This window comes from Pholis gunnellus, assembly GCF_910591455.1.
Source record: "Pholis gunnellus genome assembly, chromosome: 7".
In the NCBI taxonomy this organism is placed as follows: domain Eukaryota; kingdom Metazoa; phylum Chordata; class Actinopteri; order Perciformes; family Pholidae; genus Pholis; species Pholis gunnellus.
The window spans coordinates 26,539,620-26,564,289 of NC_136533.1; the positions used below are offsets into that span (position 1 = coordinate 26,539,620).

The 24,670-nt window shown below is 42.1% G+C and overlaps 1 protein-coding gene across 1 annotated transcript; it reads left to right on the plus strand.

Moving 5' to 3' along the window:
* Positions 1-3,156: 3,156 nt before the first annotated feature.
* exoc3l1 (exocyst complex component 3-like 1) lies at positions 3,157-24,407 on the plus strand (the record flags this gene model as incomplete). Its single annotated transcript, XM_079163388.1, has 15 exons — positions 3,157-3,199; positions 8,437-8,612; positions 8,759-8,978; positions 9,819-10,031; positions 11,776-11,975; positions 12,061-12,279; positions 12,542-12,612; positions 17,149-17,266; positions 17,480-17,605; positions 18,202-18,302; positions 19,621-19,737; positions 21,471-21,741; positions 22,465-22,620; positions 23,667-23,800; positions 23,979-24,407. The coding sequence occupies 15 exons, from the start codon at positions 3,157-3,159 to the stop codon at positions 24,163-24,165; spliced, it is 2,352 nt and encodes a 783-aa protein (XP_079019514.1). The 3' UTR covers positions 24,166-24,407.
* Between the last annotated feature and the right edge of the window lie 263 nt (positions 24,408-24,670).

Here is a 24,670-nt window from a genome sequence, read left to right on the forward strand (position 1 = left end):
TGCTATACGTACGGAAAGTCTGGCAGGAAGGCAGCTCATGTCAGGAATGTCATACAGGAAGTAGTCTAGAATTAGATTTCCTGTTGGTCCCATTGCTCCTCTGGGTGAAGGCGCTGCTGGGTGTTACGGAGCTCATGGTGTTTACGACGACAGGGATCGGTGCAGCACACACTGTTGTGTTGAATCGCCCAACACCGGTTGTTAGAGCCTTAGTGTACCCCGGGTGCTGCAGTGGTTCTATACAATAAAGCTCTGGGTTTGTCAGCAATTAGTTTCATTGCTGATTTAAGTTTAAATGATTGAGATCTATCCATATAAAACCTTTTTAAAACTCAGATTTTACTCAATCTGACCAGCTTCTTCTTTTGATTTTTGTTACGTCTTCGTATGCACTTTTGTCTCTTATGGTGGCACTAGAGCAAAGGTCAGCAGGTCACCATCATCTGGGGATCAAGAACGTCTGCGGTAAATTTCACATCAATGGGACGAAAGCTCTGGATGTTAGACTTCATCTTTAACTCTTGATTTCTTCCTGCAGGACGGCTGTAAATGCCCGTCAGATTGTTAGACACAGCAGAGGGAGGAGCGTCAGTGTGACGGGACTGGCAGGTCAGCTGGCTTGTTGTCCTTAGCGATGAGGGTCTTGCCCTGACGGGAACACATTCTGCACATCCTGGTGCGTCAGCCTCGGCTCTACTCCTGACACGGCTCTGAAGGAACGTGTTCCTGTGTGGCAGAGATGTAAGAGATGATACTGAGGTGGGTGGACTTGTTATTGTGACTAAAAAAAGGCAGCCACCTTGACAGGGGGAAGGTTAAAGAATTGTTACAGAATCTTACAGTCTAATGCTCTTACACAATGACGTATCCCATCCCATATTCATGTTTTGTTTTAGCCTTCCCATTTGACATTCATTATATAAACCTTGCATTTCACGTTTAAAGCAGCTACAATGTATATTTTATGATAGTGAAATATGTTAAAAACATCAGTTCTATGGAGCGTTTTTAGTGTCTTTGAGGTCATTGTTTCGGTTCCATGGCACGAAACCTTACCGTTTGGATCCGCTCTCACAGCGTCGTTACCAGCATCAGCTTCACATCGTGGAGCGTTTAGCAGCTAAAGAGCCAGAGTCGATGGAGACCAAAACAAAGATGAACATAGGGTGACTTTTGGACTGATAATGAGGTGGCCAGAAACACAACTTCAAATAGATGCTAATGTTTGCTCGCTATCTGCTGGATGTTTTTTGTGTAAATTCAGCGTTTCAACTTTGCACTGACCCCAGGTGGCCAACATATCAGTCATTCCATATTTAAATTGGTGTACATCTGCTTAATGTCTTAATGTTTCGTCATTGTTCTAGAGATACTGGGACTAAGTCATGGGGAGGGTCCAAAGAAAATAATAAATGTGGGAGGGTCTAAGTAAAACATTCAGTCCCTTCCCCACCAAAATATCTTCTGAATAAGGGACACAATAGTGAAAGAACAATTTTGTTTTTCAAATGTAGCTCCGATACACACATTTTAGACTTGCATGAGAGAAATTTGAAGTGCAGCACTGAAAGCTGATGTTCCCTTGGGAAAGTGTGTTTGTGCTGGCTCCAGCTTCGGGCTCACTTGGCACAATCCTCGCTGCCTTCTGAAGAGGTCCGGGAAGCTTGGAGGCGTAAACAGGGCAGCCGGTTCAGAGGACTTAATAACACAAACTTCCTACCATTGGTAGTAGCAGAGGATCAGAGAGGGTCAGTGACACAAGTCTTTCTGTTTCAGTGAACACATCAGTTCAGCATCAACTATGGAGCTGACCTACCTGGTGTTAAGGTTAAGGTTAAGGACTCACTAATGAAGTTATGAGAACGAAGTGTGGCTTGAATCCTCTTCTGACACCTCTAAAGTACCTTATGATGAAAGAACAATAGCCATGGACTCCATTAGTTCTTGGCTCCTTTCCATCTTTTACGCTGGGTTGTAGGCTAATGACTTATGCATTATGCATTGTTTCTTCCTGTGACACTGTGTTTAATTGGTTTACCTTTACGAGTCAAGACTTTTATGGAACACCATGTCCACCTAACCGCTATCCAGCCCCTTCTGCCACCCTCTCTATTGTTTTCCTGGTCCCCTCCCCTCAAAATCACTTTCTCTCATGCTGCTTCTAATGAAAAATCCAAATTACTATTTTTAATTTAATTCTCATGTGATCGTGTTCTTTTTGAGGCTATCAAGATAAAATGACCCAAGTTTGACCACAGTTGTACCAATTATACAAAGAAGATACAACATGTTAATTAGTGAGCTGAAGAGCTGATGGAGTCAGGCTGGTTGTTTCCCCTCGTTCACTTCTTTGTACTAAGCAAACCAACTTCTTGCAGTAACTTGATATTTATCGTACGGTATCGATCTTCTCGTCTAACGTTTAGCAATAAAAGTAAATTTAAGTGTTTCCCAAAATGTCGCACTATTCCTTTAAAACTCAAAAATGTACATATATGAGCATGAGATTCATTCTTGAGCTTGAAAATTCAAAAGTTTGACAGAACCCAACCCCTAGGTCTCTCCAGAGCTTTCAACCGCATCACATGGCATTCATGAGAGGGCGGGGTTTTGTTGACCTGCAACCTCAGTGGCTGGCATTTCATCCGTAATATATTTCAATTTTTTTCGCCTGATGATGATAGCGTGGCTGAAAGCTGTGAAATCTCAAAGCTGAGGTAAATATTCTGCTCTATTAGTATTTACCATCTTCTCAACTGGCCCCTGAATATAGCACACATCTCCCTGTCCCTGCCCCTTTCTTCCCTTGTCCTCCCCCTCCCCTCCAGCATTATTCTCTTCCCTCTGCTCCCTCCCTTTCCTGCCGGCCTCTCAGCAAAGGATGTGTGTCTGGGAGGGAGCGCGAGAGAGAGAGAGAGAGAGTGTGTGTTTGTGTGTGTGTGTGTGTGTGAGAGAGTGTGTGTGTGAGTGGGAAGAGGAAAGCAGTCAGTAGAATGGATTTGTGCCCGCTCTCCATGCGTCCTCCTTCTTCATCTCTGTCTCATTTGTGTCCCTCTTCATCCTCCTCTGCAAGCATTGCAACCTGGGACCCTCAGTGCCAGCCCTCGGGGAAAAGGAGAGTCGTCAGGCGGACAGGCAGCTGAAAACCCAACTCCAATGTCTGCCAGGGATCTGAAGAATGGAGGGGACGAACTAGAAGGTAACTGGAGGCTGACACACACACTGTTTGCCAGCTGACAACATTGCTAAAAGGCCGACGCCCACTTCTTCTAAAGTCTCTCAATAGCTAGAGACAAAACAAAGCGGTGAATGGCTACAGTGTGGCCTGTCTTTGAGAAAAATGAATGAACTGTTTCAAATACCAAAATCATTCAAGTATTAAGTTAAGAGTGAAGCATCAATTTGTGGGCGGGCCCTTTAACATTTGCCAGTCAGTGTCAACCACCCTTAGTGTGATGAAGGTTCCTCCCTGATCACAGGAGCTGTGATCTGGCTGTCAAATCTCAAGTATGTTTATGAAAAACAAGGACTTTTTCTTTTAAGAGCTACACTACATCAGAGTCAGTTTGGTGTCCTCTGATGGCCCGAATGTTTATATGTAATTGTTATGGCGCTGGCAATCACATCACATGACAACTTTGCCTAGTTTCTACTGTGGATGGTCCGATTTCCATTCTTTTATGTACACTTTAAGGACTTGCTTAGAAAAAAATAGAATTCCATGACCACTGGGAATGAAGATCATGCCATATGATCAAAAGCTCCACAACAGCTACTATTTGAAGGCCAAGAATGAACCTTGAATGCTCAAGCTATTTTTAGTGCTTTTCTAGAAATTAAGAAAAATGTGAGTACATGTTTTTTATTTCATTTGTAAAAAAAAAATGTAATTGCAAAATGTAAAGGGACACTGTAGAATTTTGTAGAGACAGATTAATAAAAGAATGGTCAAAATTGGTGCAGCAGAAGTCAAAATAACCTGGTATCGGTCAAACTGTCGAAAACATGGATCCTAAACTTTCCATATTTAATCTTCGTAGCATCTTTTGTGGTCCTGTGACTAGTAAATTGAGATTAACGTGTAAAATCGGTGGAATGTCCCTTTAAAGATACAGAATATCTGCATTAAAAAGAGCCTTTGAAGCATAGGCCTATCAGAAGTAGGTCTGCCGTCAAACCAGCTGTAATTCTACACCATGTGCCTTGATGACCTGAGGGTTTGTTAGTTTCTATATTTCTACGATTAGTCGACTAATCCGTAATTTTGAGGGCTAACCTCGACCATAGAAATTCTCAGTCGACTAACACAAAAGCACCACTTTTACGTTGTGTTTACCAGAGATGTGCTCATAAATTCCTTGTAAATTAGTCATTCAGCATAGAAAATGCGTAAACAATGACCAATCGATTCAAAATTCTTTGTCATCTAAGGCCAAAACGACCAATTAGTCGACTGGGAAGAGATTTCTTCCGTCTATTAGATGTTTTTTTAGATGCTTTTTTCATGCTGAATGACTTATTTCTAGAAAAAGTAGAAGGCACATCTCTGGTAAACACAAAAGTGGTGCTTTTGTGTGATTCTTTGTGGAGAAAATCAGTTTTACAGATCTGTCAATTTATCAACTAATTGAATGAGTGTTAGTCGACTAAGAATTCAATTTGGTCGAGGACAGACCCTGCTGGTTTCCATAGCAAACTGCCTTTATCACAGCACTATAGTGCGGTAATCAGTGAGTAACTGCTGTATTTTCCTCTGTGCAGTTGTGTTTTTGACCGTGCATCAGCCCCGGCTTACATAACTCATCACTTTCCTGAAAGTGAGCTCTGCGGTTTATTGTTGTGCAGAGATGCTGATGATGCTGTTTCAGCTCTCAGACTTTAGTGTTGGGGAGGGACAGCAGGGTGTCCCATGACCTTGTCTGAGACAGAGACGGTCCTGTTTGTGGGAATTGAGACGTCCAAACATCTACACACAAACTCATTGAGTGGCTGTGCTTACCATGCACTGTGATGCATGCTTAATCTATCAATTGTATCTTATCAACAAAGCTTTCAACCTTAAAGTGACAGAGCAACTGCTCAATGTTGGTGACCTAGCGCAGCGCATAACTCACTGATCAGTCAATTATTCAACTAAAACCAATGAGGATGTGTCATTCAAATGACAGCACTGTCACGTTACTCTTGATTGTGTCTGAGAAACGATATCTTGCTACCAGACCAGCCGGCTGACAACAGAGACTCAGCTTTTTCTGCCATAAAAAGGTCCTCTCCATTACGGTTAGTGGTGCACCGGTTCATAAAACGGTTCGGATCGTATCACGGATCAGTCACGGATCGGCTCAAAAATCACAAAAGAAAAAAGGGAAAAGTATAACTTTTAGAGATTCCTGATCATGTTGTTTTGCCGCTGATACTAATTGCAGATCATTGATGATCCATATTGGCAGATACAGATCCCTTTGTTTAATTATAGCAGCTGGTCTACAAGGCTTCAGGCTTTTTTGCCACCATCCCAAACATCATTTCAACCTCTCTGAAATCAGTGTAAACCATCACAAATTCTTATGTTATTCTTTTCATTTGTTATAGTCATTTATATATTTTTTTCATAAAAATTCAAATGATTTGGAAATAAAAGATTGCTTGAGATTAAAACACATCCTGTCATGAATAGTTTTATTGATGTATTATAAGCTGTTAAGAGCTAGTGTTAACAGGTTATAGTTCTCTCTAAGAGGGAATTTGTTTATGTTATTGTGAAAACATCTTCAAACAACTGGATTTATTCAAGTTTATCACCAACACTACATATTATTAGACCACTTTACTAGCTCTCCTGTCAATTTCAACACGGATTGGTTATTTACAATGTAACATTATCATAAATAATCATAAATACCGATGTCCTGATCGCATATTTTACTGAACATTGGTGGATAACGATGTCATTAGAACTTTATTTCACACTGTGATGGTCAAGGTAATCTGTGTAATTATTCCGCAGTTCACATGTGTGCTGATTGAGGGGTGATCCGCATGGATCCACTTTACGTTGCAGAGAAATGTTTGACTCAGACGATATCCCCTAAACATCAACACTGCTGCTGCTGCAGCATTCGGGAGCTTTAACAAAACCAGGGTGCACTTTTCCTGAGCTGGTAAATGGGAAACACATGTAAAAAAAACATTCAATAATGCATTGCATAATCGATGTTGACAGAGAACTGCCCAGCTGGGAGCAAACCTCAGCTCACCACACTGGATTTGATGTCTCTTCTTGGAGGCAGAGCTGCTGTGGAGACAGAAATAATGATATTCAATATTCAATCCAATTCAAGCTTTTCTTTCATGGTGAAGGATGCAAAAGTCTCATTTTCCTTTTCCTCTCGACAATTTAGATCCAACATGTTTTGCCTCAGAAAATAGTTTGGCTGACACAGATCCTGAAGTATCTGGTCTCCACAATCAATTTAGATAATAGATGACATCATAACCTTCAGTCACACGTGAAATATCCCCTCTGCTCTCTTTCCCACTGACGTAATCTTTAATTTCATAATAGTGCATGCATCTTTTATGATATTAGCCAGATGGGCTTTGTTTCAGGTGCAGTTGCAGACCTCCGCAGTAAAGCACAGCAGGAAACCATCAGTGGCTTGTGTATCGCAGTGAAGGGGTTCTCAGTATTAAGAGCAAACCAGCTACTATGTGGTGCTGCTGCAGTACTTTTCTCAAATGTGTCTTCTGTGTGCTTTTTAACAAACCGAAAAGGGCAAATTTAGTGAACGCTGTGATGATGCAACAGGCCAGTAACCATACTGAATCAGAAACCCTAGATAGCTCGAGCTAACTGGCAGACATCACCTAAACATCAAGGAAGGAAGTCAAAATACAACTAAGATTTTACGATTTATATTACAGTAACTTCTGTAGGAGCCATTAGTTAGGTCTGGGTATTATATCAGTTTATATTGGGAGCCAATCTCAGGTTGACCACGGATGGCAATGTGTATTAGTTTGGCACGTAATTGATATATGGGGCACAGATGCAACAGACAGGTGATGATGCACGGTTTTTAGCGCAAACCAGACACACCAGAGGGAGACTAGGAAGCTAAGTGCTATCAAATTGTATTATCATCTGTGAACTCTAATTAAACGGGAACCTCACCCAAGAATGTGAGAAGCCTGGAATCTCTTTATGTCGAAGCGAGTAAGAAAACACGATCTTCTCCCGCTCCCAGCCGAGTGGCTAGTTGCTGGAATCAGTCACTACGACTTCTCTTTCACATTTTTCCATGAACACTATATTCATGATCTTAGAAAGTACATGGTAGTGCAATGAATGTGAATGTAAAAGGATTGTATGCTAACTAACTGAAACCAACTAAATATAGCTGCTGATTCTTTTTTTTGTTTAGTAGTTTAATAGTTTCAGCTTCTTTTCCCTAATCCCTTGATTTTGTTGCCAGTGGGCTTTATTGTAATTTTACATTTCCTGGAAAAATGTGATTCTCCACTGAACTTTAACGCCCCTTTTGTAGAATCTGAACAATTCTGACATTTGCGACTTCCAGTGGTAGGATCAAAAAAGATATCGGCAAACAAAAAACATATGCAATCAGAAAATGTTATATTTACATGAAATAAAATCTACACGTTGGGTCGTTAAAAGAGTACTCCACCGATGTAGCATTGCACTCCCACACAACTGTCTAATGAGACTAATGTTTGTAAAAGTGCTAAATTCTACATTCAGAGCATGTCTATGATTGAGGTATTGCCTCCACATGGCTCTCAACATGGTGACGGCTAAGCCGGGGGCTAGCAGCTAACAGGGCACACGTAAACAACGGCAACAGCACTGACAGAGCTAACACAGAGCTAACAGTGTTAAGCAACTTCACAGCCAACAGTTGACTTACAGATTTAGGTGTGTTATGATGGTAGCGGCTAATGTAGCCTCGGGCCGCCAGCCCCAAGCAGACTTTGAGGAGAGGGCTATGGAGGTCTGGTATGCTCACATGTTTCCAACTCCAGCGCCATTCAACAATCACTCAAGTGACATCACGTGAGGACATTTATCAAATTTTGCATAGCTTCCCCTGGAGCCACAAACGGCTTTATACAACTTTTTTCCCCATTTGTAGGAGTACAGCCCAAGACCTTTCAACAGACTTTGATGTGTAGAATGGAGTTTCCTTTTAACACAATAAATTGCAGTTATGTCTTCAGAGGTGCTCTATCTCCAAGAAATGCGTCTAAAATGAACTATACAATCTATTTTATTATTTAGGGTTGTCTCCAGACCAAACATGTATCTTTTGCCGTCTGTTACATGGAAATATTTGAGAACCCCTGGGTGGTGCAGTTACATATATTTTTGAAAAATAACGTAATTCTTCCCCTGTGCTCTGTCTATCTTTCTGTCAGACACGGTGCCGGTGGCTAAGGTGTGGCCGGAGGTGGAGAGGGCCGAGTGTTTGGCCCGCGGCGCAGCCCTGAAGTGGGCGTCTTGTGTTTTCTGCCGGCCTGAGCACCTGGAGCGACTGAGCCAATACAGGAAGAGAGAAAGTCAAAGGACTTCCTCCATACACACCAGACTCAAGGTGACATCACAGGCACATGAACACATACTCATTATGAAACAATGTGACCTCAGTTTATTAAATGATCTCGTAAATTGTTGCAGCTGTGCACGTTAGATGAAATTGTTGTAGTTATAGTGACTACTGTGCTTCTGCTTTCCTTCCAGTCCATGGTTCAGTCGTACCTGGAGGGGGTGGACTGGGGTCTGGAGCAGCTCCGGGAGGCCAGGTTCGAGCTGAGGGAGGTGTCGCACACTTTGAAGAAAGCAGGGCTGGAGTCCAGTCGGAACGCAGAGGGGGTGAAGTCCCTGGAGAGGCTGAGAGAAGTGTCTGTCAGCCACCGTCAGCTCCTCGCTGCTGTCAGCAACCTGCCACGCCTTTACTCTGGTGAGATGCTGCACAGTCATTCATTCATCATGAATTCAGTGAATGCTTTCAACATAGAACCATAGACTGTATGTAAGAAGTGGACGTAGTCACTGTGACGTCACATACTGGTTTGCAGACTGCATATTTTGAAGGCTTGAGTTCAGCATTTTGGCCGTCACCAGAAGTATGTAACAATTAACTTTCATGAAGTGAAAAGACACTGAAAGACAAAAACACAGACAATTCCCAGACTAGACAACGGTGTGGTATCAACCTGTCAATCACAAGGAGCCCCGCCCTAAAGCATACTCCCCTTTATTGTCTGTTTGACTCTAAATGGACCATCATTTACTAAATGAACATCATGCTGTATTGAAGAAGACTTGAAACTAGAGATTGAGACCATAAACTCATGTTTACAATGTTTACTGAGGTAATAAATCAAGAGAGAAGTAGAGTCATTTTCTCATAGACTTCTATACAACCAGAGGAGTCGCCCCCTGGTGGCCATTAGAGAGAATGCAAGAGTAGGCACTTCAGCATTGTTTTCACTTGTCAGACCCAGAGGTTGCCGCCTGCATAGAACATTCTACTGTGATCCATATTGTACATGGAGTAGATAGAATAGTGGTACTATATTAAAAATCAGTCCTACAATAAATGCCACTTTTGTGAATCTTGTGTTTATGTTGTTTAATGGTGAAATATTGAATACACATGAAATTATTCTTGCTGGAAAGTTAAACAACTTCAGTCTTTAACGTTCCAAAGTAGCAGCAAGAGGTTATTGCATAAGTTGTTGACAGTTTGAGAAATGTAAGTGCTCCCTCCTTCCTCCCCTTCCTTGCCCTTCTGCAGTGCGTAGCATGGTGTCGGAGACGGAGCGTCTGGTGGAGTCCCGACGGCTCCTGGAGGCCCACGCCCGTCTGATGGATCTGGAGCGCTGGCAGGACGACATCCTCTGGCAGCTCCACGGGGCTGCTGGGACGGCAGGAAGCGCACTCAGCGCAGAGGACCAGGAGCTAGTGGCCAAATACTTCTCTGGTGTCGGGCAGCTGGTGGACGCCCTGGGTAAGGCCACAGTTTACACGTGATATCAGTTTCATTAATCTGACTTATTCAAAAGCAAACATACTGTATATGGCAACTATGTTTTTTGTAGTTTAGTAGCCTATATTTCTGTATAGATATAGAAATGTATATGTATCCTAATCTTTCTACAGAATGTAGTAGGACTAAGGCTCTGTTTATTCTTTGGTTTAGACTTTCCCTTTTTCAAATCTGAATTTTGCTCATTTTAGACTATCATTTATTACAGCCTAGTTCATATACGGCCGTTTGTGATAAGATGCTATTCAATGTATAGGACAAGTTTGTCTACTTTGGATAAATATATACAAAGTATTCTTTTATTTCTTTAAATTAAGGTATCGAAAAAAGTATCTGGTTCTCCGATATAGGATTAATACTGGTACTAGAATACTGTACCTGGTCCTACTGAGGACAAAACAGAGAATATACACTGAAAAGATGTTGTTGCTTAGTCATTGTGAAGATTTGCTAATGTACATTGCATGTAAGAGTTCATTGGTTTCTCAGCTTTGAGAGAACTTTAAACTTCATGCAAGAACATTTTGGTATTTGTATTTGAACTTACGGTGGTTCGTATGAGTGAGCCACGTCAAACACTCCCCACTTAAGATAAGATGTGTAAATGACCAGCCTAAACATGCAAACTAAAACGTCTCGCCACCGCAAGGCCATCGATTACTGCAACAAGAGGGGCTCAAATCATTTAAGATGTTCATAATGATATTGTATACAATTCAAATGAATGGTGATATTGTTAGGCTATAGGAATCATTTATAATTATATTGGCCTATAATTTGATTCCCAGAATGAAACAGAATAATATAAACCTAACTATGAAGTTTAATTGATATAGGGTTATCAAACACAAAATAGCTTACAAGTTATGAAATATACAACCCATTAGTGAAAGAGTTTGGCTTGGATCAAAGCAGACTGATTGTTCGTGACTCCTACGACAGGTCTGGACCAATCATAAATTGTGTCGTACTCATACAAGCCACTTAAGAACCTATCAGTTCGTAGGAGTGCTTCTTGCACGAGGCCCATTGTTCCTTGATGCTTCTCTGATGTTGCTTTTATCTAAATATGGCAACATAATATATTATAATATAATAATGTCTTGTCATTCTTTAGATTTGAATTACAAGACATTATTATATTTATTATTATTATTAAATCATGACACCAAATTCAGACATATTTTTGTCTTTCTTTCTTTTTGGCCACTTGCCAAAAAGCGGAACAAGCTCATAACACACCACTGACATAGTTTCACCTTTATTAAGTTGTTAGCAAACATGTTGGCAAAAAGGTTTGCTGTTTGCACACCCAGTGGACTCGTAGTGACATTAGCATGAGTCACCTTGCCGGCCGTTCACCAGCCCCAGCTACAGTAGTTGCTCACATCGTCCGTCTGCTGATTAGTTCTGGGCAGCTAACCTAAAGTCAGAACTTTTTGTGAGAAAAAAAACATTATTTTGCTAAAAAGCGAACCTCAATTGCAGCTGCAGTTAGCAGCTGTTTGGGGGGCATGGAATCCAAAACAATGAGCTAAAAATCAACCTCATTTGGGTGATAATTATCTGTGGGTTTGTAAATTGTAACAAGCAATTGGTCGCAGCACTCGGTCGTGCACCTCTGAATTCACAAATAGCACTGTTAACACTATTACATTCTCCGTGCCAGGCTGCGTTGTTTCAGTCATGCCCCCTGTCACTACAGGTAAGGAGCTGTGGGCGGTGGTGAGCAGCGCTCTGGCTCTGGCCCGACAGAACCCCACGCCGTTCGTATCAGCAGTGAGGATCGTGGAGCGGGAGGAGGCCCTGGACCGAGCTCTACTGGAGGAGCGAGGGGGGACCAGAGGCACCAGCAGGCCCCTGCCCCCGGGACGACCTCGCTGCTGGAGAGCATGCTTCTTCCAGGTCGTGCACCAGCTGATCCAAACTTTTTTTTACCAAGTTCTCTTTTTTTAATATGTCTAATTGTATGTTACCTTTCTTTTGTCAGGTACTAGAGGAGGCGGTCTCAGCGCGGTTTCGCAGCGTTTCCTACCTGCACACGCGCGGCCCGGGTCTAGCGGGCCACCTCTCTGCTCTCCAGCACGGCATCATGGCTGACCTGGCCACCGTGCGTCACCTGCTGGAGCACTGCGTCCCGCCGCACTACCGGCTGACGGGGGCCTACCTGAGGGCCAGCCACCGCTGTTTACACGCTCACCTGGCACAGGTCAGTGATGAGAGAGTCTCAGAACAGTAACAAGGACTATTTTTGTTGTTACCCACGATCATAGTTTACATGTATTATAATAATAGGAACCATGAGACTTAAACATGGTCTTTAATGGATTGTCCAAAATCAATTTTTTATTAATATATTAGTTTTCTCTATGGAAATCACCAACTGGAGTTTTTCAGTTTATCCTCATTTTCATCAACTGTTTTTAAAACTGGTGACCACCTCATGATACACATTGATACTTGTGGCCTAGGTTAGCAGCTGGGACCTGGAGAGTGGTGAAATCTTTGCTGTGCTCAACTGGGTGCTACACATCTACAACAGGTGAGATTCATGACCTGCACAGACTCTATTTAATTATGTGTTTTTCCCTCTGTGTGTGGGTTTGTTGCGGTTTGTGTAATGTTTTGCTAAATTTAAATCAGAATCAGCTTTATTGGCCATTTATGCGTACGCATACAAGGAATTTGCCTCAGATTTTCACGTTGCTCTCAACCTACAAACATAGAATATACAAATAAACAAGAAAAATATAAAAACAAGGACATTAAAGACAACAAAGTAGAACAGAGGTAAGCATAAACATTTAAACATTGAACTACTATGTACAATATAAATATATATAGAAAGTTATATACATGAACATAAAGAACATAAAGTGCAGAATGGTGGTAATAGTGCAGTATGGCTGATTAATTGTTCATGAGCGTGACGGCCAGCAGAAAGAAGCTGTTCCTGTGTCTGGTGGTTTTGGCGTACAGTGCTCTGTAGCACCTACCAGAGGAGAGGAGTTGGAACAGGTTGTGTCCAGGGTGTGAAGGGTCTGCAGTGATCTTTCCTGCTTGTTTCCTGACTCTGGAGGTGTTCAAGTCCAGGATGGAGGGCAGGCTGGAACCAATGATTCGCTCTGCAGACCTGATAATCCGTTATAGTCTGTTTCTGTCCTGTTTGGTGGCCGATCCAAACCACACAGTTATGGAAGAACAGAGAACAGACTGGATGATGGTGGAGTAAAAAATAATCAGCAGCTCCTGAGGCAGGTTGAACTTCCTGAGCTGGCGTAAGAAGTACAACCTCTGCTGGGCCTTTTTCCTGATGGTGTCGATGTTGGAGGCCCACTTCAGGTCCTGGGAGATTGTGGATCCCAGAAACCTGAAGGTCTCCACCGCAGACACAGTGCTGTTGAGTATGGTGAGGGGGGGCAGTGTTGGGGGGCTCCTCCTGAAGTCCACTGTCATCTCCACTGTTTTGAGCTTGTTTAGCTCCAGGTTGTTCTGACCACACCAGAGGACCAGCTGTTCATCCTCCCGTCTGTACGCAGACTTGTCACCGTCTCTGATGAGGCCGATGACCGCTGTGTCGTCTGCGAACTTCAGGAGTTTAACGGTTGGGTCCTCTGAGGTGCAGTCGTTGGTGTAGAGCAGTGGTCCCCAAACTATGGCCTGCGGGCCGGATACGGCCCACCTCCACATTTGGCCCGGCCCCCTGAACAATACCAGAGACGCATTATGATTTTTTTTCAGTCTGGCCACACAAATCCTAGACTAGCCCCTTCCAAATAGAATGGAATAATGGCGAAAAGGTTAGGTAAGAGAAAAATCGATTCAGAATGCAGGGTATTTAACCTGCAGTGGTCAAACCATTATTTTTTTGTTCAATGCAAAGAAAAGGCTGTTTGTCTCATCTGTCAAGAGGCGGTGGCGGTATTCAAAGAATACAATCTGCGCCGACACTATGAATCCCGTCACAAAGACAAGTATGATAACTTGCAAGGCCAAATGCGAGCAGACAAACTCTCAAAGCTAAAAAGTGGACTGTTAGCTCAGCAGAATACATTTGTACGCCAAGCTCAGCTGATCCAGTCATCCGTTCGGGCCAGCTTTCGGGTTGCTCAACTGATAGCAAGCAGCGGTAAACCGTTCACTGATGGAGAGTTTGTCAAGAAATGTTTGAATGCTGTCGCGGAAGAGGTGTGTCCCGAGAAGAAAGATGTCTTTAATGCCGTGAGTCTGAGTACAATCACCAGAGAGGGGTGTTTGGTTATTATTTATTTCATAAATAGTGTTATTTATTTCCTGACTTTTTTTTCTGTGAAGATCCCGGAAAGGGTTATTAATATTTGGTTGTGTGGCTTTCTGGAAAACAATAAATGTTTACATTTAGGCACCCCTGCGATCGTCACACTTTTTCTGTTACAAACTGACCCCGGCCCCCATCAGAGAAGGGAAAAGTTATGTGGCCCACACAGGAAAAAGTTTGGGGACCCCTGGTGTAGTGGGAGAAGAGCAGTGGGGAGAGCACACATCCCTGGTAGGAGCCACTGCTGATAGTCCGGGTGCTGGATGTGATTTTTCCCAGCCTCACCTGCTGCGTCCTGTCTGTCAGGAAGTTTGGAGGCTGGCAGTGAGCTGAGTTTGGGTTTGAGTATTTCGGGGATGATGGTGTTGAACGCTGAGCTGAATACAGCTGAATCATGTATTATGTAAATTTGGTTTGAGGTGACTTGAAAAAGGGAGGTCATTGAACACATCTAAGCAAATGAACAACTCCTAATTTGATTGGATATCCTGTTACAAGAGAGTTGCTTTTCTCTTGATCCAGCGGTTCAACATTACATTACATTACAGTCATTTAGCAGACGCTTTTATCCAAAACGACTTACAAGAAGTGTATTCAACATCGGTATTCAAGAGAACTACTAGTCACCAGAAGTCATAAGTGCATCTCCTTTTTTAAACAAGCATCTAAGAGCATAAACCAGAGCAGACGTACAGTGCAGAAACAAAGGAATACAATAAGTGCAACAAACTAATATGAATACAATAAGTGCTCAGTGGAAGGCTCAGGGTAGTATTTCTTGACATGAACATGAACCTGAACATCCCTTTGGCTCATAGAATAAGACTCTTACTGAACATTTCATTTCAAATCTTGATTACCTTTTAAAATACACTTTCTTGATTCCTATCTCTTTCCCTAAATTACTGTCTTACCAACGAAAAAACGAAAAATCAAATAATGTTAAATATCACATTACACACATTTGACGTGAAATGATCTGAAATGTAGTTTCCAAAAGTGTTCAAAGCTACATTAAGCAATAGTTTTGGGATAGTTTGGTAGTAAAAATCAGTGAACCCCTAACGTGTTTTTACTTCTCTCAAATCTTTCCTTTGTTCTTGTGAAATTCTGTACATTTTCACCTCTTCAGACCTCTGAGAAGGGAACATCATTCTTTGTTTGAGCTGCTCATAGGTCAAACTCTTACACAACCTACGACCAAGTGTAACAATAATTATAAGTAGCTATAAAGAGTCACCTTGTGCTACACAAATATAAAGTTCACTAATCCAGCAAATTGACTTTTTAATTCAAAACTCATATAGGTAAAATGCTTGTTTTGGTTGCCAGTGAACCTGTTGGACATTATTCACCATTAAAGGCTCAGATTCTTTAAATGCGAGACAAAATAATGTAAAAGTTTATTTGGGCTATCAGGAACCCAAGAGCACGTAGACCAGTGCTGCCTTGAACTGCCAAACCGTTTATTTTATTCCTGGGCCGCCATTTAAAAAAAACAAACCTGCCTGGTGGAACTCTTCAGAACTCTCATTAGCTGATGTATAATGGGGGACAGTCCTTGCCCACCATCGTCTCTGGCTGCTCTGGTCTGTGTCCCTCTGACTTCTTGTTGTCCCAAATACATTGAAACCCAGTGGTACTTCTTTTGGAAACAACTTGGGAAACATTTCAAATTTCTGCCCCACGCCTTACAGCCCTTTTTTAATAATCACTTGTGTCTTTCTCAGATTTATACTTTGAGGGCTCATTTGCCATTTTTAATAATATTCGAGTTCAGTACATTTTTTTGTTTAATTTCTTTGGGTATTTTAAAGCTCGTTATTATGCTCGCACATTCCAACGGGCCCTTGTGGATGATGTGCCTCTCTAAAGCACGCGACATGATCTCAAATTGATCTGATCTTATGTCGTACTCGGGCTTGGCCTCTCTTTTGCCGGGGTTAGGAGTTATTGGGAAAAGGAGCCTGAGCCTGATGTGACAGATGAAGTTTAAGTTTAATTCAGTTTGTGGTTCATTTTTACTAAAGCTGGGCTTAGTGGGTCGTCACTGGTGCATCATTCTTGTGTGTGTTTTTTTATTGTCCAAAATTAGCAGAATTCTGGGCTTTTTTACTTTAATACCTCATACTTGGTAGTTCACTGCCACTTGATAGCCATCTTTGGCGTTCCCCTTATACCAGCCAGTCTCACTGAGAAAGATTGTGATGCTGTTGCCTTTGCCTCGCTCATAGACCGTAGACATATTCTGTTACAATGGAAAAGCCCAAATCCACCTTCTACTACCTTCCGGCTAAATGATTTAATGTATTTTCTGTCGTTAGAAAAGGTGAAATATTCCTCAAGAGGTTCATCTGCCAATTTCAAAAAAATATGTTAGCCTATTATCTCATATCTCGTAAATATTCTTACTTCTCTGGCCCACCAGTTATTGTCAATGCATCTGTTCTTAGCAGCTTGAGCATTCTTCTTTTTGCACTCCCTATTTTATTTTATTTCATTTTATGTACTTTGTGTGTGTCTGGGTTTTATTCATTATATTAAGTAGTTTTTTTTGTATTTGTTTCTTTTTTGTCTCGTTTGTGAGAGTGTAGGTTGGGTGGGGGGGGGTTTAAGAAAGGTGTTGTTTTATTTCACACAGCAAAAAAAGGGAGGAAAGGGATTGTGGAGCACACATTTGTATTTTGTATTTGTCGTTTGTGCATTACTGGTTTCGATTAAAAAAATATATATGGAGAAAACAATTTTAAAGCTCAGATTGTGATTATGTTGTTTTGGCAGCCCAGACATGATGGGTCATCCAGAGCTGGTGACCGAGATGGAGAAAGTAGAACTAGGGCGTCTCATCTCCACCGAGGGACTGGAGCAGCTGCAGAACAAATACGTGCAGAGTGTTCGGGTGAGTCCACCGTCTGGAAGTACGTACAACTACACATTTTGTGTTGGACCGCCATCATATCACATTTTCCAACAATTTGATGGATATTATCTATTTAGAAAAATGGTGATATTGCAATTGAAAGTTGTTAGGAACCATGTTAAAGTGCTAGGACATGTAGTGGAACTACCTGTGTTATACTGATTCAGTGTGTTCATGTTGTTGCTGGTCTAGAAGAGTGTATCAGAGTGGATGCACAAAGCCCTACAAGTGGAGTTGCAAGACTGGCAGAGAGACCAGGAACCAGATACAGACCATGAAGGTTTCTACCAGACCAGCTTGCCCACTATCATCACACAGGTAAACACACACACACACACACACACACACACACACACACACACAGATGATATTGTCACGGTTCCAACACCTCCTGGAAACAACCTGGAAACCTGTTTATCCAGGATTAATGTTGTCCTGGCATTTTGAAATAAAATAAATGTCATAATTTCTAATCATGTAAGAGATGATTTCATGGAGAAGTTATAGCCACAGACTGGACGTCGTTTAAATCAGACTTCCACAGAGAAGAACATATTATCCTTGTCTCTCATACCAGCTAGATCATCACTGGAAATGTCCTGGAAAGGATCTCTAGAAAAGAGTGGGAACCCCTATTGACCTTTTGGCTGTATTAGAACATGACCTCCAGTTTGCACTTAAAATGCTTTGTAGACGTCTTTGGTCTCTAGCTCTGGGTCGTGACCAAAAGAGTGAACTTTGTCTTCTTCTGTTTTTAAACCTTGTTACGTGTCTTGTAACGTAACAAACCTACTCTAAGCAATTTACCTACCCTTCAGCATCATATTACCTGCAGCAGCAGCATCAGTAGTAGTGTGTCATATTATATCATGTGTTTGGTGGATCTGCTTTATTTGTTTGTGGAATCATGGTAGATGCTGGAGGAGAACGCCCGGGTGGCTCGGATGATCGGAGAGTCCCTGCAAGATCAGATGATACAGATGGGCCTGTATGAGATGGAGAACCTCCTAAACAGGTGTGCATTGATGCAGGTTGCGCTTGAGGCTGCCTGTCAGCCTTTTTTTCCCAGTATATAACAGCAAGGGGAAAGGCCTTTACTTTCACTTGTAGTGGTTGATTACATTACATTACAGTCATTTAGCAGACGCTTTTATCCAAAGCGACTTACAATTCAGATTCTATCATTCATATACCGTAGGCACAGCTACGGGAGCAATTTTGGGTTTAAGTGTCTTGCTCAACATGCGACTAGCGGAGCCGAAGCCGGGGATCGAACAGCCGATCCTCTGATTGAAGGACGGCCCTGCTTTCCACTTAGCCACAGTCACCCTGATCAGCTTCTTTGACTTTATGAATTTTAGTTAAAACTCAATTCCTAAAGGCTGGCTCAGTAACTGTTATCTATCTGACTCGTGGTGAGACACCACAGGATCTCACTATTAGGAACTCCGTAACGAACACTCACAGAACACAAGAAAGATTGGATTTTAGTTCAGTCCACACAGGTTTATTTGCATCACACAGAGTACAAGTAAACAGAGTTGTCCCGGAATCAACTAACTTCCCAACACCAATGTACATCACTTCATACTGCTCTGGGTTTGGGTAACTTTGATTAATCACAGTCTATTTCCCCACTCGTCTTCCTCTGGTTTAGCGTCAGTGGCAGCAGGTCACCGTGACCGGCTCCTGTTTCCCATCCGTTAGAAAACCTGCATTACTTGAACATCTGCTTCACCCCCCCTCTATCTTCACCCAGGCTCCTAGGCCTCTATGCTTACCCACCTAGTCTCAAGGAAACAACGAAGTGTCTGGGACAGAGAGTCAGTCAACAAGCACATCCACCTGAGATGAGCTTGGTTGAGTTGTGCATGTTTACGTGCGGCAAAACCTAGGCTCCCTGGCCCTTCTTAATCCCTTGGCCGTCATAAATTACTGCCCTCTGCGTGCTTTTTTTTTCTGATTTCCCCTATACTCGTCAGTGGACACTTCACTAATTGTAGTCCGACAGTCCCCTTTCTTTCATCCCCTGACAGAGCATCCTGTTTCCCATACACACAATTGTGAAGTAGTTTTTTCAAAGATTGAACTTTGCTTTACCTGGGTATCAAAAGGTTACAAGGTTGAGGCGGCCAAAAGAGCACAGACAGTGATGTGAATATCATATGACAATGATACAGGCCAATATCACAGTATGAATGTGAATATACATGAATACATTTCAAATTATGGATATGATTTTACACAAATATATATATATATATATATATATATATAACATACATTTTTCTCCCACACACCCTTTCATTCACCTCCATTCCTTCACATCACAGGTTTCGAGAAGCTCTGGTGGAATTTGGGAAAGAGCATCGCAGGGATCTGAGCAACAACAAAAACAAGTTCTACTTCCACTATCTGCTAGCATCCATCAGCAACTGCATCATCCTCAAGTGAGACAATGGCAGCTTTCAAAGCTTTAATACACAAATGTTTGGACTCATTTTCGACACACATAATAGATTACTAGATTAACTTTGTTTCCATGCTCTGGAAGAGGTACGTCATACTGTAAATAAGGATCAGTTTATTGAGGTCAGCAAAAAAGATCACGGTCATGTCCATATATCGTATGCTAAATTAATAACGTAAAAATGATCGAGGTCATGTCCATTTACCATACGATAAGTCGATAACATATCAATTATCGAGGTCATGTCCATATATCGTACAATAAGTCGCTAACATAAAAATCATCACGGTCATGTCCATATATCGTACAATAAGTCGATAACTATCAATGATCGAGGTCATGTCCATATATCGTACAATAAGTCGATAACTATCAATGATCGAGGTCATGTCCATATATCGTACAATAAGTCGATAACTATCAATGATCGAGGTCATGTCCATATATCGTACAATAAGTCGCTAACATAAAAATTATCACGGTCATGTCCATATATCGTACAATAAGTTGATAACTATCAATGATCGAGGTCATGTCCATATATCGTACAATAAGTCGCTAACATAAAAATCATCACGGTCATGTCCATATATCGTACAATAAGTCGATAACATATCAATGATCGAGGTCATGTCCATATATCGTATAATAAGTCGATAACTATCAATGATCGAGGTCATGTCCATATATCGTACAATAAGTCGCTAACGTAAAAATTATCACGGTCATGTCCATATATCGTACAATAAGTTGATAACATATCAATGATCGAGGTCATGTCCATATATCGTACAATAAGTCGATAACTATCAATGATCGAGGTCATGTCCATATATCGTACAATAAGTCGATAACATATCAATGATCGAGGTCATGTCCATATATCGTACAATAAGTCGATAACTATCAATGATCGAGGTCATGTCCATATATCGTACAATAAGTCGATAACATATCAATGATCGAGGTCATGTCCATATATCGTACAATAAGTTGATAACTATCAATGATCGAGGTCATGTCCATATATCGTACAATAAGTCGATAACATATCAATGATCGAGGTCATGTCCATATGTCGTACAATAAGTCGATAACTATCAATGATCGAGGTCATGTCCATATATCATACAATAAGTCGATAACTATCAATGATCGAGGTCATGTCCATATATCGTACAATAAGTCGATAACATATCAATGATCGAGGTCATGTCCATATGTCGTACAATAAGTCGATAACTATCAATGATCGAGGTCATGTCCATATATCATACAATAAGTCGATAACTATCAATGATCGAGGTCATGTCCATATATCGTACAATAAGTCGATAACATATCAATGATCGAGGTCATATCCATATATTGTACAATAAGTCGATAACTATCAATGATCGAGGTCATGTCCATATATCGTACAATAAGTCGATAACATATCAATGATCGAGGTCATGTCCATATATCGTACGATAAGTCGCTAACATAAAAATGATCACGGTCATGTCCATATATCGTACAATAAGTCGATAACTATCAATGATTGAGGTCATATCCACATATCGTACAATAAGTCGATAACATATCAATGATCGAGGTCATGTCCATATATCGTACAATAAGTCGATAACATATCAATGATCGAGGTCATGTCCAAAATATAACAAATACAGGCCTGAATCAAAACCACATTGTCCTTTGTTTTCAATACAGAAAGTCCACAGAGAGTCTGCAGAAGCAGCAGTCTTCCCGCTCGGCGGGACAGTTCTCTCGGACTCCTCCAAACCCCCTGGCAGCACTGGACCGGGCGGTGAGACGGGCGTGTTGCCTGGTGATGGATCAGCTCCTGCTGGACCTCCAGCCCCTCCTCCCGGGCCTGCTGACCCGATCCTGGCTGGTCCAGGGAGGCCCCACCCCCAAACTCTGCCGCGTCCTTGAGCACCACCTGGAGATGCACGGCCGCGTTCGACCACCCTGCAGACAGGTCACCGCTTGGCTCTGAATCTGTCTGCACTGTGTAGATGTTATTTCAGTTGCACAGATGTTTCTCAGTAGTAGAGATGTTTTTGACAATATATTGTCCAAAGGTTCCTTTGTGGTTGCAGCTGAAGAACCTTCTTGTTACCCCAAATATTTTCTCCATGTGTGTTAGTGTACATTATGTGGTATACGGTTTTTATTTCTTGAATACCTCAAAAAAACAAATATGCCCACTGCAGTCCAAATGTATGAATATTTATCAAACCAGGAATTCATCGTATGACTACGTAAATCATAAACTCAAAACTTTTGCCCATTTATGCTTTTGGCCCAGTGTCAGCTGAAATCATTTTAGAAGGCAAACCAATAGCTCTTGAATTTTCTACCTTGTGATTGACAGGTCGTTGCCAGAGCCGTATACGGTGTTTCTACCACGGTGCCACTCCTTTGAGTCCAAATATGACCACTTCCGTTCACTGGTTGCAAAAATCCAAGATGGCGACGAGCAAAATTACAAACTAGAGGCTTCAAAACCGAAGTGCACAAACCAATGCGTGAAAGTCACGACGACTATGTCGACCTCTTATCTATGATCCAAGGATATTTCCAAAATACTTATTGCAGCATAATGTTTTGTAGCCCGACATATGAGCTGCTTCACTCTGCTTACAGGAGACATGTCCTTGTCATTGCTCTGAACCTTGTGCCACATGTGCTCAACATACAGCGTCTGCAGGAGGAGGCCCAGTGGCTGACGGTGGTGGAGTACGTCAGGGCTCTGATGCAGAAGAGGCTGGTGTGTCGCAGCGCCGAGGAGAGGAGGCAGCTCGCCCAGCAGATGGTTCAGGATGACCAGCAGTTCAGAGAAGTCCTCCACGGCCTGGTGAGGAGGAGCCGACTCTTTCTGTCACGATTCAAAAACAGTTTGCATTATCACGGTGTTAGAAGTAATGAATACTACAGTGGTTGTTTGTGAGGGAAGCCTAACTGAAAACTGGAAAAATGCTGACTAGATTACACTTTAACATGTGCTACTGTAGAATCGGTGTTAAAGAAGTCGACATAAAAAAAGTCTATAAAAACTATAGAGACTATAGTTTTAAAGCCTTAAGTTCAGCATGTTGGCCGTCGCCCATCTTGTTTTTTTTTTAAAAGCAGAAGTGGTTGTAGAGGGAGCGGAGCTAAGTACAACTGAACACTGACATTTTAGACGACCAAAGGCTGATGAATGTAATAAATAAGGCCATTCATACAAAGTTTACGCAACACAACAACGACGCCCTGCAAAAGAATTCACACAGAATACTTTGCTTCTTCTCATTACTGTGCTGGTACCCAAGAAGAGGCGACACGGTGTCCTGCTTTAATCTAGGTTCCTACTAAAGGCACTGGATTGAATTTGAAGCTTCGCGCAACCTCTGACTGACTTTGTCATTCACGGTGGAAAATGGCTCTGTTCATATTTGTGAAGAAATGTTTAGCAATTTGAATAATGAATACTTCTGGACATTATTACGCTTTTAAAAGACAATTTTATTGACAATTGCAAGAGACAAATATTTGTTTTATGATTTTAGATACTCCCTGACATGTTCCTGCTGAGGCTTTCTCCCCGAGCCCCCCCCCCCCCCCCCCGTATTGTACACACTGCATCCCCTGCTTTATGGTCTATTTGACTCTAAATGGACCATCATTTACTAAATGAACATCACGCTGTATTGAAGAAGACTTGAAACTAGAGATTGAGACCATATAGTCATGTTTACTAGGTTTACTGAGGTAATAAATCAAGAGAGAAGTAGAGTCATTTTCTCATAGACTTCTATACAATCAGGAGTCACTCCCTGATGGACAGTAGAGAGAATACAGTTTTAAGACAGGTTGCTGCTTGGGCATCCAAATCCAACTCATATATGTACCTGTCTGCAGGAGGGTGAAGGCTCAGTACCTGAAGTGAATCCTTTGTCCTTACTACCCGTCCTCGCTGAATTCATCCGACTGAAAGACCCCGGCATGCTCACTCTGGAAGTTTCTGGACTCGCAGCCAAGTACCCCGACATCAGGTAATCTGACCTCACCTGCTTTTCAGTCCTCCATGCTAATAGTAAAAATTATTTAATATTAATGGTGTTCAGTCAAAAGGGTTATTTTGAAAAGCCAACATATTATCTACCATTTAAAAACATGAAACATTTTGTAATATTGTGCTCTTTATGACCATGTTTTTTTCTTTCCCCTCAGCGAAGAGCATGTGTCTGTCCTGCTGGATATCCGTGGGGATGTCTCCAGGGACATCAGAGGGGCTGTGCTGGACTTGCTGGAGCAGAGCGCCCCCCCTCTGCCTGCGGGATACCGGCCCATCTTCACTGACATCCTGGTCCCCCCCCCAACCATGGCCTTCTGTCTGCCCACCGCAAAGTGTGCGTGACGGCGACTGAAACTGCAGCTTACACGCATCAATTATAATGGGAGCTGCCCAGTGTCACTGTCTTCTTTTGTGTCCCAGTGAAGTAGATTAAGGGTTCGTGGCCTTTGCTTGTGTAACTTGGCCCATCAGGGTAAGCAGTCATCGGAAACCGTTTAGAAAAGGGACGGCACTTTGAGAAAATACTTGCCAGGTGATTGGTCGAACCGTCAGTCAATCAAACACTTGCCGAAGCCGATCAGGATAAGAACGAAACATGTTTTCAATGGAGAAAACAGCTTCAGTGCCGTTCTCTGCTCTTCTTTCAATGAGGAGACACTCAAGTTCCGAACTTATCCAGGAGCCGCCATCGTCGTTTAGAACGAACAGTGGCATCTGCGTGTCGTCACATACACCTAACCCACACCCCCTAGCTGCAGTAGCCCCTCGCGCAAGGCCAATTGCTTCAGTCACTGGCTTACCGGACACAAACGCATTTCTTGAAGCCTGACGGGAGGGATTTGTCTTG